This window comes from Octopus bimaculoides, chromosome 1, assembly GCF_046866305.1.
Source record: "Octopus bimaculoides isolate indiv1 chromosome 1, ASM4686630v1, whole genome shotgun sequence".
Lineage (NCBI taxonomy): Eukaryota > Metazoa > Mollusca > Cephalopoda > Octopoda > Octopodidae > Octopus > Octopus bimaculoides.
Window position 1 is genome coordinate 101,298,451 of NC_142928.1, and position 15,785 is coordinate 101,314,235.

Below are 15,785 nucleotides of genomic sequence, written 5' to 3' on the forward strand. Positions count from 1 at the left end.
CTGACTGAACTATATTTTGTATATCTAATAACTGTAACAACCACAAATCATGTGTTAAAAGCCAAATTAAAAGAAGTTTAAATGTTTGAGACTCAGCAAACTATGTTTCATGAATATTTTGGAACATACATGTTCCATGTATAGGTGGTAACACAGTAAATTTATGTCTTCTTCAACTGAAACAAATTTTTTATCAAGAAACAAGCTGAAACAAGCATTGGCAATAACCATCTCTGTCATGAAACAGTTTCATGAATATTTTGGAACATACATGAGAAAAATAAACCATAGAAATGTGTCTATTTTGCATTGTATTAATTCTATTTGTTCATTATATAAACAATAATACACTCTGCCTATTCTGCTCTAAACACCTTGTCATATTTCTAACAGTAATACACACTGCCTTTCTTATTGTCTATAACATAAACCTTTTTGTAACAATAAAACATTCTACTTTAGTGTTTTAATAATTTTGTAGCATTTTACTGTTTGCATTCTTATATTTGCAGCCTATACTAATACTTATTCCAAAAATTAATACCTTCAATTATATGAAATCTTTATTAATAGTTCTGGTAAAAGATAAACATGTTAGTGATGTAGAAGTTTTTCCCTTTGATAGGAAGTACTTTTAATAAGTTTTTACATTGAAATGGGATGGATAAGTCCATTTGATTGGTCTACAGTATTTAACCCTTTAGCATTCAGATTACTCTGTCAAATGTACTACTTATTTATTCACATTATTTTGAGTTAATCATGCATTATCTTGTACCTTTGAGATTTTGATGATATAATTTATTTGTAGAATGATATTATTGAGTGTGAGAGGCCATATATGGCTAGTTTGAACATAAAACAGATAAAACATTTGGGTTGGATATGGCCAGTTTAAATGCCAAAGGGTTAATACAACCTTATTTATGTTTGATATTATTGCAAAATAAACCTGCAAGAGTGTATTGTTGTTAAAAAACCTCTAAGAAACAACATTCTCTTGGCAATTTAGAAAACTAGATGTTTATGTTTGTACAAAATATGCTTCTAAAACAATTTTAATAACAATAGAACATATTTGAGGTAACAAAACCCAGGAATGTTAAGAAAAAATGATAAGGATGATATGAAATAACTTCATCAAAATTTCACTTATAAATTTAGATCTTTTTTGCCAAATTACCTATTTCTTAACCCAGAATTCTCCTATTTCTTAACCATGCCAAAGCACACCTCGCTGGTGCTGGTGCCACATAAAAAGCACCCAGGATACTCTGTAAAGTGGCTGGCATTAGGGAAGGCATCAAGCCATAAAAACCATGCCCAAACAGGTCTCACCAGTGCTGGTGCCACATACAAAGCACTCAATCTACTCTGTGAGGTAGTTGGTGTTAGGAAGGGCATCCAGCCATAAAAAACAGGCCAAAGCAGACAGTGAAGCCTGGTGCAGTCTTCTGCCTAGCCAGCTCCTGTCTAACCATCCAGTCTATGCCAGCATTAAATGATGATGAAGTAGTATCCTCAAGTCAATCCATATTTGGCTTTCACTTCATTTTACACAAATAGGAAATTCTTGCTCATTTGCCCTTCTTTTATCCCATTGTCATAGCACAATAACAAGCATGCCCATCGTTTACCTAAAACAGACAGTTACTGAAATGAACTTTGATTTCATTGCTTTTTAAACTCTCTCTCTTTAACAATACTCTCTTTCAGTAGAAAACTCACTGAAGTAAAACTGTTGTCCTAACATGCTAAAAGCTTTCAATCATGTTTCCTATGTCCAGCCTTGACTAGACACTTCTCATTGGCTCTCCTCTTCTAAGCAAGTATATTTACAAGCAACTTATCTAACCCATCCTATCAACTTGTGCCTAATAAGCTCAACAAACTTCCTTCTTTCTACACTAATGAACTTCATGCTATTATCACCAACTACATTTCTGCATTTGTATGCTACCTCAAAATAGCTTTCATTTATGAGGAGGTACTGAAAAGTTCCTGACTTTGGCTAAAAGAAAATACAGGAGGATCAGTTAGTTATGATTTTATTGAACATATTCCCCTTTCAAATTCACATATGTATTGCAGTAGTCCTTCCGTTTTTCTAAACCCTGCAAAAGAACTTGGAAGGTTGAGCCCCCAACCTTAAAGCCAGGAACTTTTCAGCACTCCCTCATATATCATTTGGCATTGGGGTTAGACAACTTGAGCTCAAAATATACTAATCGTTTCAAGAGAGCAAATCCCAAATACTTATGAGCCAAACATGCACCAAAATATTCCTCAGACAGCAAACATTGCTCATAAGGACTGAAAATATTGTAGGGCCTGAAAATACTTCAGTTTTGAATTTCTTTTAATCTTCTAGAAACCCATATTACTTTATGCCAATATTGTTTGAATTTTTGGTCAGGGGTCCCACTACACACACATACACACACTTTTACTCCATCCAAGAAAAAGCAGTCCAACTTTTAAGTAAATTACTAACACCTCTATTAGCACATGAGTTGTGTCTTTGATTTTTCTCTTCTACCACTACTAGAGCCACATTTGATTCCACTAAGGTGTCCTGTATCAAATTGTAAAAACTGAAGAGTACATACATTCCCAATCTATCTTATCCCAAACTATATCCTTCTGAAATTTTCTTTTCACATTTTGTCTTCAACTACTTGTTGGTAACAGTTGGCTCTCATACTATATCATCACCCTGTTACTTCTGTATGAAAGGCAATAAGATGGCAGAAATATTAGCACACGAGGCAAAATGTTTAGTGGCATTTCATCTGTCTTTACATTCTGAGTTCAAATTCCACCGAGGTCGACTTTACCTTTCATCTTTTCAGAATCAATAAAATAAGTACCAGTTGAGTACTTGGATCGATATAATTGACTTAACCCCTCCTCTAAAATTGCTAACCTTGTGCCAAAAATTTGAAACTTGTTGCTTCTGTAACTTCATTTCTGACTAATGATTTGTAAAGGAAAAAAAAATTATATTTTAAGTTTTAAACATTTTCAAATCACCAAATTTCTTTTTGTTTTATTTCAGATTGGTTTTAAAAAAAAAATGACATTAGATTTGGACCATGACAAACGGCTGTCTCATGGTGCGGTCACTGGAAGTATCTCTCCCAAAACAAAAATACTACTCCAACCTTTAAATGTACCACTCAGCAAACAAGAAAGACAATTACTTATGGAGCAACTAAACCTGCGGGAACAATTACCTTTGATGTCAAGAAAAGAAACAGCCAAGTATTATATTTCTGTATTTTGATATGATTTATTTCATTAGGTTGGTGAGTTGGTTGAAAATAGGAACATTAGACTAAATATGTTACATTATTTAAATTTATCCTGGTATATTCTGATTTCCCATATTGCTTAGATCAAATTTTTGCTTTTTTAAAGATTAATTCTCTCTCTTCGGTTGTGTTGCTCTTGTGGATTCCCATGACAATGTCGCCATCCAATTCCATTATTATGAATTTGAACTGAGAGCTTGAGTCATAGTGAATTAGCTTATTACACAACCATGGACACCACTCCTATGGATGCATTGCAGTTACTCTCATGATAGAGTTTGGGTTAGGGTTGTTGATTGTTGATTTTCTAGGATTCCTCTGCTCAGCTTCAATGTAAGAAGCACCGTTGGCTCAGTTGAGCTCTTCCACTACCTCTTCACAATCCACCATGCTACAATTCCATGACTTTGCCATATCCCTAGCAGGGTGGCTGAATGGGTGCTATGCCTTGCCAAAGGGCAACCTGTAACTATGCAACACACAGTCATCACTCCATGCGGTGTTTTCAAAATACCCACATACCCACAAAGATTAAATCAGTCAACTATAACTCATTCAGTTTCAAAAATTGACTTTCATGCCTAGTCAATGGAAATCAATAGGCTTTAATCCTAGCATATAGGAATTCAACACTGTGTTGTCAGTGCTAACTAAGAATACACTAGGTGTTGAAGCATCTATGACAGATTGACTGGGAACTAACACTTAGAATATATTTGAGGTACAAGAATATTCAGCTGTAGTGACACCCATGAAATAATGTCAAAGAACTGTTTTTATAGCTTGCTAGAAATAGCCTATGGTGCCTGTTACCTTGATCAGTGTGCCCTACAAGGGATGTCCTGTGAAGACATAATATTGGGGAAGACAAAGAGGGGTAAACAACTATTAAAATTTATCCAACACCTTGTCAAAGGGAGAAGAATTATATAGTTGCAAACTTTATTTTGTCTTCTTATTAATAAGCAGAGTGGAAAACAAAAGTTTTCATATATTTGGGCAGGTGCTATTATTTGTCAGTTTGAGAAGCATTGATCAAGGTTACAAAGTTGGTGTTAGTGGTAGTTGTCATATTATGATAGCTAGAGTAAAAAAGGAATAGAAGAAATTTAGAAAGCTGTTGCTTCTGTTTGTAAAAATCATTTATAGACCTCCATCTTTTCACAGTAAATTACAAAGAATACAAAATAGTTCACTTTCCATAATCATAGGCTACACACAGATCACTTACAAAATGAAACAAATACAAAAAAAAACATTTAGAAATAGTATAACTCCAATTCACACAGACCCTGTTACTACATGTTAAATCACCCTCAAATCCCGGACACATCTACAAAGCTCCAAATACTAACATAATACTATACAGGCCAAAATAGATGCAAAAAAATCACTAACAACAATGCTAACATGTGCTTATGTTGCCTATCCATTCAGACACAGTGCCTTGATAAGCGTATATCAGTGCTTCTCAATATTTTTAAATAGCACCCTTTTCTTTTGCTAACACTCTTTCAATGTCTCAACTCACCATCTATAACACTGGACAACAAAGATTTTGCTACTGGGGTAAAAGCATGTATTTTAGACTACATCAAGGATGCTGATTCTGAATCTACACTCAGAATTCTTCTAGCACGTCAAGACTTTGAGTTATATACAATGTTATAACTATATTTTCTGCTAGATATAGGCCGTATTATAAAATTTGCTAAGATGAAAGCAGTCTTAATTCAAAATTAAAGAAATAACAACAATAAAACAAATGATGAGAAAGTTCATTATTTAGTTTAACACATGCCAAATATGTCAGTTTATTCTTGGTCACTCTCAGTCTTGTTTGCACTGCCGTCATGTTTGGTATGTGTATCTCTCACTCTCCTGTTTTAACTGTGTTCATTGTGTTAGATAATGAATAGGAGAGGCTGCATGAATCACCCAGACAACTGTTGTTATGTCTGTGGAAAATTTGCTCCATGTGACCAGCAGAAGAACATTGCCACCAAATTAAAAACTACCTATCAATATTATTTCGGGTGTAAAAACTGCCTATAAATATTATTTCTGGTGTAAAGGGGTGAGCACTTCATATATGCTGCACCATGCAGGACTTACACAGTAGCTGAATGGAAAACAGAAGGGAATGCCTTTTGCTGTACCAATGGTATGGCTTGAGCCAACGAATCATATCTCTGGTTGTTACTTTTGCATGACTACTATTAGAGGTTTCTCAAAGTAAACCAATGCAAAAATTGTGTATGTAGATTGTAAATTGGCTCTAAAGCCAGTCCCACATAACTTCGAGAACCCTGTCCCAGTTCCCTTCTCACATGATTCACTTGAAGACCTCAACATGTCGAATGATGAACCCCCTGATTCTCCCATCGACGATTCTAAAAAAATGGCCCACACTTGTTTAATCAAGAAGATTTGAACGATTTAGTAAGCGACCTAGCATTGTCAAAGGAAAAAGGCAAAGTTTTGAGATCCAGACTACAGCAATGGAATCTCCTACAGAAAGGTACAAAAATTTCCATTTTCCATTTTCCATTCTTGCCATGAAGGCTTATCTTTTTCAAGCAAGAAAATAATGCTTGTTTCTGTACTCATGTTAATGCACTCATGCAAAAACTAGGACACGTGCATGTGGCTATCAACTGGAGATTGTTTATAGACTTGAGTAAGGTTAGCCTCAAAGCTGTGTTGTTAGGTAATGGTAATAAAAAACCTTCCATTCCTGTGGGTCAAGTTGTTGGTATGGAAAAAACTTATGAATCGATGGAACTCATTCTGAAAGGTGTTAATTACTCAGTTCATAAGTGGAATATTTGTGGTGATTTAAAGGTGATTTCCCTTCTCCTAGGACTGCAGCTGGGATATACCAAAAATATGTGCTTCTTGTATATTTGGAACAGCCGTGATGACAGCAATCATTAGACTGTAAAAGATTGGCCTAAAAGAGATGAGCGCATAGTCAATCGGTACAATGTACAGCACATACCACTGTTAAACCCGCAAAAGATCTTCTTTTTACCCCTTCACATCAAACTTGGCCTCATGATAAACTTTGTAAAAGTGTTGACACATGATGGTTGTGGCTTTCGGTACCTAAAAGTAAAATTTGGTGCAGAGAAAAGTGACCCAAAACTGAAAGCAGGCATTTTCATTGAACCTGAGATCAGAGAATTGATGTCTGATAGCAAATTCAGAGGTAAACTGAATCCAGTTGAGCTGACGACATAGGATTCATTCGTGTTAGTTGTACAGAACTTTCTTGGAAATCGTATAGCTGAAAACTATGCTTATTTAATAAACAACATGCTAACAGCGTATGAAAAAATGGGATGCTGAATGTCCCTTAAAATGCACTTCTTGCATTCTCATCTAGAGACAGGTTATAATTAACATGTATAAGTTATATATTAGAACACATATATGTACATATATCAGGACATATATGTACTATGATTAACAACAATTAAGTCAGTGTCAATGTTAATATTTAATGCAGGGTTTGCAGAAGAAAAATAAAAAGAATGTGGTGGGGGGAAAAAACTACATTAATATTGACTCGTATTTTAATTATTTCACTGGAGGATCTAAAAAGGCTATGAGCAGAGACCCTATCTCCAGACCAATACAATGAAATAAAAAGCAAGGGAGAAAATTTTGAGCATGTTTTGGTTTTATTATAATTGCAGCAAAGGCAACAAGCTGGCAGAGTTGATAGTGCCAGAAAAAAAAGCCTTGCAGTATTTCTTCCATTTCTTTACATTCTGAGTTCAAATCCTGCCAAGACCAACTTTATTTTACATTCCTCTAGACTCAATAAATTAAGGTATTTGGGTTGATGGTATCTTACAGTGTTAGTACCAAGTTCACTCACAAGGCTTTCAACTCAGGGATATAGTAGAAGACCCTTGCCCAAAGTGCTGTGCAGTGGTACTGAACCCATGACCACATGGTTAGGAAGCTTCTTTACCGCTCATCAACACCTACACCTGTATTTCATTTTCTTTTTCATATTTAATTATTTTTGTAGCTTTTGGAAAACATCCAAGCACTTGATGTGTGTCGAGTTACTGTCTCAAGGTTTTCATCAGTCATTTGATGAAATTTTCAATCTCATACAAAAACAGAAGAGATTAAACACTGAGAACTTAGAGACAGCTAATCAGATTTTTCTGGAAGATGAAATGGAAAAACTTGAAGTAATTAGAACTTATTTAACTGAAGCTGAAGCAGCAACAAGGAAAGGTTAGATATAATTATATATATATATATTATTATCATTCTTAAAATAGTTACATTGGATAATAATAGAATTAATAACACCTTCATAAATTAATTATATATATGTATATATATATATATATTTGTTATTAGCAATGGAAGCAGTATTAGTTCAAAATAGCATTCTGTATATCATACATAATGGTGATATACTGTTGAAGTCCAGGAAACTGTTGTATTCATCTTAAGGAAGCAAATATCACACTTTAGCAAATGGTTATTAAGTGGACGCTTGTTATTGAGGACACTCAATGAAGCAGAAATATGTATTTTGCAGTTCAAACACTACTGCTACTGAACACTTTTTACTTGCTACTCATATATTTCTGTGTTTTTTTAACACAATACAGATATATGAGATGCTTTCTCAAGATAAATACTGCAATTTCCAAACTTTCGATGGTATATATACATTAAGTATGATATACAGAATTTTATATACACATATATATGTATGTGTGTGTGTGTGTGTGTGTGTATATATATTTGTCTAAATATCTGTGATGAGGAATTCTGAGTGGTTGGCGTTAGGAAGGGCATCCAGCTGTAGAAACTCTGCCAAATCAGACTGGAGCCTGGTGTTGCCATCCAGTTTCACCAGTCCTCAGTCAAATCATCCAACCCATGCTAGCATGGAAAGCGGGCGTTAAACGATGATGATGATGATGATGATGATGATGATGAAATGCATATATTTGAACTAATGTCCTCACCTTAGTTGTTTTAGTCACAATGTTTCAGTCATTCTACCCTCTGGCCTTCTTCAGATGCATGTTACCTTTCACTGAGGTTTGAATCAAACTCTTTATTGAAATCATGTAGTTAGATGTTTTCACTCCATTGCTCATGCCAGGGAGATTCTCATATTAGTTATTCTCATACTTGAAATGTCACTAATTTTACTTTAACCAGAATATATAGATTTACTAATCCAGAGATTGAACTCACACCCATCAGGTAAACAACACTTAAACATTGTATACCAGTATCATACTTGCTGGTTCACTTAAACCCTTCGCTAATGAAACAAAGGCCTTCGATAAATTATTTTTCCACCGTTCTTGACTCTGGGGCTGTCTTTATTGCTATTTCCTTGTTAGATCCCTGCCTTTTCAGCTTTTCCTCAGAATCCCTCCTATTTTGCTGCACTGCATTATATGTTTCCCTAAGAGAAGGCCTTTCTCTTCCAGGTCCTGTTTTTGAATCAGTGCAGTAGGCAGTATGTCAGTCTCATAATCAAGCATGAAATCACAGGAATCTGAAGGTTGTGAGTTCGATCCACACCTGGGACACATTTATTTTATAGGCACAGGCATGGCTGTGTGGTAAGAAGCTTGCTTTCCAACCACATGGTTCTGGGTTCAGTCCCACTGTGTGGCACCTTAGGCAAATATCTTCTACTATAGCCTTGGGCCAACCAAAGCCTTGTGAGTGGTTGGTTTGGCAGACGGAAACTGAAAGAAACCCATCATATATATGTATATGTATCTGTCTGTGTTTGTCTCCTCCCCCATCACCACCATCACTTGACAACCAATGTTGGTGTGTTTACATCCCTAAAACTTGCAGTTCGGCTAAAGAAACCAAAAGAATAAGAACTGGGCTTACAAAGAATAAGTCCTGGGGTTAATTTCTTTGATTAAAACCCTTTAAGGTGGTGCTCCAGCATGGCTGCAGACAAATGACTGAAACATGTAAAAGAATAAAAGAATGATTCAGTAACTTTATTTTTGTTTTGTTAGATAACAGAGTTGGCCCTACACAAACCCATTTTTACCTCTGGAAAGAGATGGTCCATGTTAATTTGGTCTCTGTCCTTTGATCTGTTGAGCATTTGCTGGTATAGCTCTCAGGGTCATTAAGGCATGCAAGCCACCACGCTACAACCAGTGTGGGACCTTATGGTGAAGTATAATGCTTAGTGTACCAGTGTACACTAAGCATTAGTGAAGGCACGTGGTTCAGTTGTTAGAGCATTAGACTCACAATCATGGGATAGTGAGTTCGATTCCCAGACTGGGCTGTGTGTTGTGTCCTTGAGCAAGACATTTTATTTTACTCAGCTGTAGAAATGAGTTGTGATGTCACTGCTGCTAAGCTGTATTGGCCTTTGCCTTTCCCTTGGATAAAATTGGTGACATGGAGAGGAGGGGCTGGTGTGCATGGGTGACTGCTGGTCTTCTATAAACAACCTTGCCCAAACTTGTGCCTTGGAGGCTAACTTTCTCAGTGCAATCCTATAGTCATTCATGACCAAAAGGGGTCTTTACCAGTGTATCAGTATAATCAACATTTAGACTTACTATGTCAATGCCCTGTAAAACAATCAGGGTGAAAATTAGAAGTTTTAATTAGAAGTTTTAATCATTTTTTTAAAAACATTAGGCTTCATTTTCTTTTCTTAATTAAAGGCTTTCATATGTTGTTGGCCTTTATGGTAGACCAACTGAGGAAGTTACCAAAGCCTAGTATATGGGTTTATTCTTTCAGTTCCAGTGCTGATTCCTATCTATTATCTTGACTTTGCTTCACAAGAGCTAGTGGTTTCCCACTTCCCTTTCCCTTCCATAAATTATCAGTCATACCTCATTTTTCTGTCTCCTCATTGATTGTGGTTTTATCATGTTCCTCTAGTCCTACTTTTAGGGAGAAGCTGGTCTCATCTTTAAATTTCTTGTCACAACTTTTCAAAAGAAAGGTGAGTGAGTAAGGGATGATATCATGAGGTTAGATGAGATAAAGATCAGATATATCTAGCCAGGAGATGAGAACGTTTTGTGTTATGCAAGACAGTATGTCGTTATGGATGAGAATATAGTTTAGGAGAAATGTTTCTGAAACAATATTGATGTACTTATGCTCAGCAGTAGTGAACGGAAACACACATGGAAGTGTTATTGTTTTGGAATAAAGAGTATGATTTGAAGGAGATTTGGCTGCTATTTCTAACAGATCAAAGGACTACATTGGCCATTTGTTGGCTCATGAAAGAGTAAATAGTTCATTAATGTATAGGTTGTAACAGAAATAAGAATGCATGCTCCCTTCCATAAATTATCAGTCATACCTCATTTTTCTGTCTCCTCATTGATTGTGGTTTTATCATGTTCCTCTAGTCCTACTTTTAGGGAGAAGCTGGTCTCATCTTTAAATTTCTTGTCACAACTTTTCAAAAGAAAGGTGAGTGAGTAAGGGATGATATCATGAGGTTAGATGAGATAAAGATCAGATATATCTAGCCAGGAGATGAGAACGTTTTGTGTTATGCAAGACAGTATGTCGTTATGGATGAGAATATAGTTTAGGAGAAATGTTTCTGAAACAATATTGATGTACTTATGCTCAGCAGTAGTGAACGGAAACACACATGGAAGTGTTATTGTTTTGGAATAAAGAGTATGATTTGAAGGAGATTTGGCTGCTATTTCTAACAGATCAAAGGACTACATTGGCCATTTGTTGGCTCATGAAAGAGTAAATAGTTCATTAATGTATAGGTTGTAACAGAAATAAGAATGCATGCTCACACATCTGGGATGGTGTAGCTTCTACAGCACATATGCATTATTTACGACTTCTAATACTACTTTATTTTATTGACTCTGAAAGAATGAAAGGAATTGTTGATCCTTGTGTGATGTGATCTGATAGGTGTGAAGTATTGAACTAGATACTACTGTAAAATCTGCTGAACTTGGGCTTTTACAAAACTTCAATTAGAAATAGGTGATTAGTTCATCATTTCAAAATATTTAATGATGTCAGAAAAGTATCTAATGAGTAAAAAAAGGTGTATCTAATGAGCAAATTACTGTTGAGTCTCTCTCTCTCTCTCTCTCATACGCACACACACACACACATAGATCAAAAGAGTGTATGTGTTATATGTTGAAGTATGTTACAGAGAGATTGCAACAACTGCAGAAAAATAGTAGGTTTGATCAGTTTGATATACATCATCATCATCATGCTTTTTTTTGCTATGCAATTTTGCAGAACGTTTAACCTCACTAGAAGATAATTAAAAAAAAAACAGGTGCTATTACAAAAATGAAAATAATGATTCAGATTAAAATAATCATAATGATTTGCTGCTCTTTTCACTTTTTTTTTTTTTTCTCTCACCAGAGGATTACCGCAAAGCTTATGATGCTCGCCTGTGGCTTGCCAATTATTTCACTTGTAAAGATGACAAGTGGCTCTCAGACCATTTCCACCAAACTTGTCTGGAAGTCAGTCGACTCGTACGAACAGATGGAGGCAAAACATATGCTGAAGGATTTTGTAATATTGCACTTTCTTTGAAAGACAGTGGTATGTACTGATAGATTGTTTTCGTCATCATCATCATCGTTTAACAGTTGTTTTCCATACTGCCATGGGTTGGATGGTTTGACAAAAGTTGGCCAGCTGAAAAACTGCTTCGGTTCCATGTGTTTTGGCATGATTTCTATGGCTGGATGCCAACCACTGTACAGAGTGTACAGAGTGCCAACCACTTCACAGGTACTTTTACAAAGTACCAGCATGGGTGCACTTACATAGCACTGGCTCGGGTGCTTTTTATGTGGCATCTCTCAGCTGAAGAGGGGTGTAGGAGACTTGCCAGTATGCAAGGAGAACCACGATTCTATTTGGCTTGGCGTGTCTTCTCAAGTACAGCATCCCCTCTGTGAGACCCAACGTTTGAAGATCCTTTCTCACCACTTTGTCCCATGTCTTCTTGGGTCTACCCCTTCCACACGTTCCCTCCACATAAATTACATTTTGATGTTAGTATAAACTGTCAAAGTGGATGAGGTATTGTTGAACCAACAGCTAAAAAATCTTGTGTCCAAATTTAATCCTTTATCTTTTACTTGTTTCTGTTGCTGGAAGGGTTTAGTTGAACAAATTTCCCCCAATACCTATTTTTTTAATATCTGGTACTTATTCTTTTGGTCTCTTTTGTCAAAACCACTAAGTTATGGGGATGTAAACAAACCAACAATTGTCAAGCAGTGGCAGTGGAGACATACAGAAGCACAAAGACCTGCACACATGCACACACACACACACACACACACACACACACACACACACACACAGATATATACAGATGTGTGTGCATGTGTGTGTGTGTAGTGGACTTCGATACAGTTTCCATCTACCAAATTTTCTCACAAGGTATTAGTTGACCCAGGACTATAGCATAAGTCACTTGTTTGAGGTACCATGCTGTGGGACTTAACCCGAAACCATGTGGTTGTCCTAGACTTAATACAAACATTTTGTTGTTTATTTGGAGAGTACACTTAATAGTAACCTTATTTTTATATGCTTCAACTCTTCAAACCATCAAGATTAAGTGCCAGAACTCATAAGAATGTTTAACTGTGGTATCCTGGCATACTATATTGGGGAAAATTTATCTTTCATCCAGTGCTGGTTATTATGAACTCCATAGTGTTACTGAAATTTTTTAATGTCTTATATTTTTATATATAGTTTTATATATTCCCTGAGTAAGTGACTCAACCCACCTGGCAGATATTATTTTATCAATCTCAAGGGAATTAAAAGCAAAGTTGGCTCCAGTGTGATTTTAACATAATAATAGTAATTAAAATCAGTCATTAACAAATATTGTTTTATTTTCTTAACCACACTCTTTTGTTTTTAGTTTTGGTTTATTTTTAATGCGCCATGCATTGAATATGTTAGTGTTAACTTAACTATTATTTTTATATGGGTGCCATCTTTGAATTCTTTAGTATAAAGTTTGGGAAGTGAACTAGATTAAAGATGATGTGTGCAAAGGTGACTCGAAACATACACTCAGTTTATGGGAAAGAATGTTTGAATATAAGAACTTGCAGAAGATGGTTTGCAAAATTCAGAAGTGGAGATTTTAGCCTTGAAGGTGAAGATCGAACAGGACGTCCAGTTGAGTTTGATGATAAGTTCCTTGAGGCATTACTTGAAGAAAATCCTGCATTCTCAGTTGAAGAATTGGCAATAAAGCTTAGTTCAAACCATACAACTGTTCATCATCATCTTCAACAACTTGGAAAGGTTCCTAAACTTGGAAAATGGGTGCCTCATGAATTGTCCGAAAACAACTGCAAATCCTGAGTTTACATCTACTCTTCTCTCCATTCTCGCAAACTCATTTCACCCTTTTTGGATAGACTTGTGACGAAAAATGGATCTTCTGTTGAAATGTTAAATGCCGTAAACAGTGGCTTGGTAAAAGGGAAAACGCTCATCCACAACCGAGAAGGGAACTTCATGGGAAAGAGGTTCTTCTCTCTATCTGGTGGGATTGCAAAGGAGTAATTCACTTGGAATTGTTACCACCTAATGCAACAATCAATGCTCAAGTCTACTGTCAGCAATTAGAGTATTTGAATGAAGCTTTGCAGAAAAAAGACTCGCTTTAGTGAATCGAAAAGGAGTGATGTTTCATCAGGACAATGCGCAACTCCACACTGCAAAGATCACATCACAGAAGATCAAAGAGCTCGGTTGGGAAAAAATTCCTCATCCACCTTATTCTCCCGACCTTGCTCCTTTAGACTACCATTTGTTTCATAGTTTACAGAATCATTTGTGGGGACATAATTTTCGCAAGCCAGGAGGAGGTCGAAACTGACATTTCAGAGTTGTTTGCTTTGAAACCAAAAGAGTTTTATACATTGATGGGATTAAAAAGCTTGTAAATAGATGGAAGGAAGTCAGGGATAATCAGAGAAAGTACATTGATGATTAAATTTCAATTAAATATAACATTTGATTACTCATTTTCTTTATTCAAAATTCGGAGAGAACTTATAGGATGACATGATAGTAGAGTGGAAATGTGAGTAGGATGGGAAACTTTGGAAAGATACAGTCCTATAGAACTGGACAAAGTGCTTAGAATAAGATATAAGCTATAAAATAGGAGGGAGCCATGGGTGAATTTAGAAGCAGTTAGTCAAGCACAGTGTTGATATTGTTCTAATATTGGTTTAAAATTTTGGCACAAAGCCAGCAATTTCAGGGAAAGGGTAAGTTGATTACATAAACCCCAGTACTCAACTGGTACTTATTTTATTGACCCCAAAAGAATGAAAGGCAAAGTTGACTTCAACAAAATTTGAATTCGGAACATAAAGACAGACAAAATGCCACTAAGTATTTTGCCCAGCCTGCTTACGATTCTGCCAGTTCACCACCCTATGCTGTTGATCTAATATTCTCATATCATCATGCGACACATAAATATCTTATAATACTTACTGTATTTGATAACACATACGACACACTTATATGCCATCTTAATGTCTCAAAAAAAATCACCCCAGGTCCTATATGTGGAGTTGCTTTAAATATTACATGCTTTAATGCACTAAAAACTATTTTTCCTGAATATATACTGCTGAAATTGGAGTGCATAATCTAATATACCCATGTGTCTTTTATGTCACTAAATACAGTAGCTTCATCCTTCTACATTTCAAAATCAAATCTGTAATCAAAGGTCAACTTTGCCTTTCACCTTTCTAGAAAATTTAGTTCCAGTGAAATACTAGAGAGAAAGAAGCATCTAAATCAACTGCTTTCTTTCAATCTGTAGCTTTGTACCAATGTTAGAAGCCTTCAGCATATGAGAAATTAGAATATTCTGTTGCTGTGAGAAATCTTTTGAAAGTGACATTTTATTTTTTATCATTACAGGTGAATATTTCAAAGCTATGGAAAATATGGAGAAGTACTATCATTTAACCACTGATAAAGACTGGGTGTCTAACAATAACGTTAATTTGAATACCCAAGCAACTCTTCATTTGTGTGACATTTATACCATTATTGCAAATAACATGGAAAAGAATCTACGCTCTGACAGTTCTTTACAATATTTACTGAAGGCTCATGAAAAAGCAGTGGAAAGTAAATATTATTATTTTTTTTTTTTTCCTTTACATGTTTTTCTATGTGTTATAACTAACTGAGTCAAAAGCAACCCATCAAAGAGAGTCACTAGCACAACATTATATCCATAGCTGGGACACTTAACTCCTTCTGACTCTGTTTACCTAACTGTATGTGTGTGTATGGATGTATATATAAAGAAACATGTATACATATAAAGAGACATCATGATGATGATGATGATATGTATGTATGTAATATATATATATATATATATATCAT

The 15,785-nt window shown here is 35.6% G+C and overlaps 1 protein-coding gene across 7 annotated transcripts in view; it reads left to right on the plus strand.

The window, feature by feature from the left end:
* Positions 1–15,785, plus strand: part of LOC106875349 (tetratricopeptide repeat protein 29) — a 36,811-nt gene that overhangs the window by 6,573 nt on the left and 14,453 nt on the right. For all 7 annotated transcript variants that reach the window (XM_089354908.1, XM_089354916.1, XM_014923440.3 and 4 more), the window contains exons 2-5: positions 3,059–3,264; positions 7,357–7,571; positions 11,736–11,921; positions 15,309–15,521. In XM_089354908.1, the coding sequence (XP_089211034.1) occupies positions 3,077–3,264; positions 7,357–7,571; positions 11,736–11,921; positions 15,309–15,521 (802 nt within the window). In that variant the 5' untranslated portion in view covers positions 3,059–3,076. The remainder of the gene's footprint in view (positions 1–3,058; positions 3,265–7,356; positions 7,572–11,735; positions 11,922–15,308; positions 15,522–15,785) is intronic.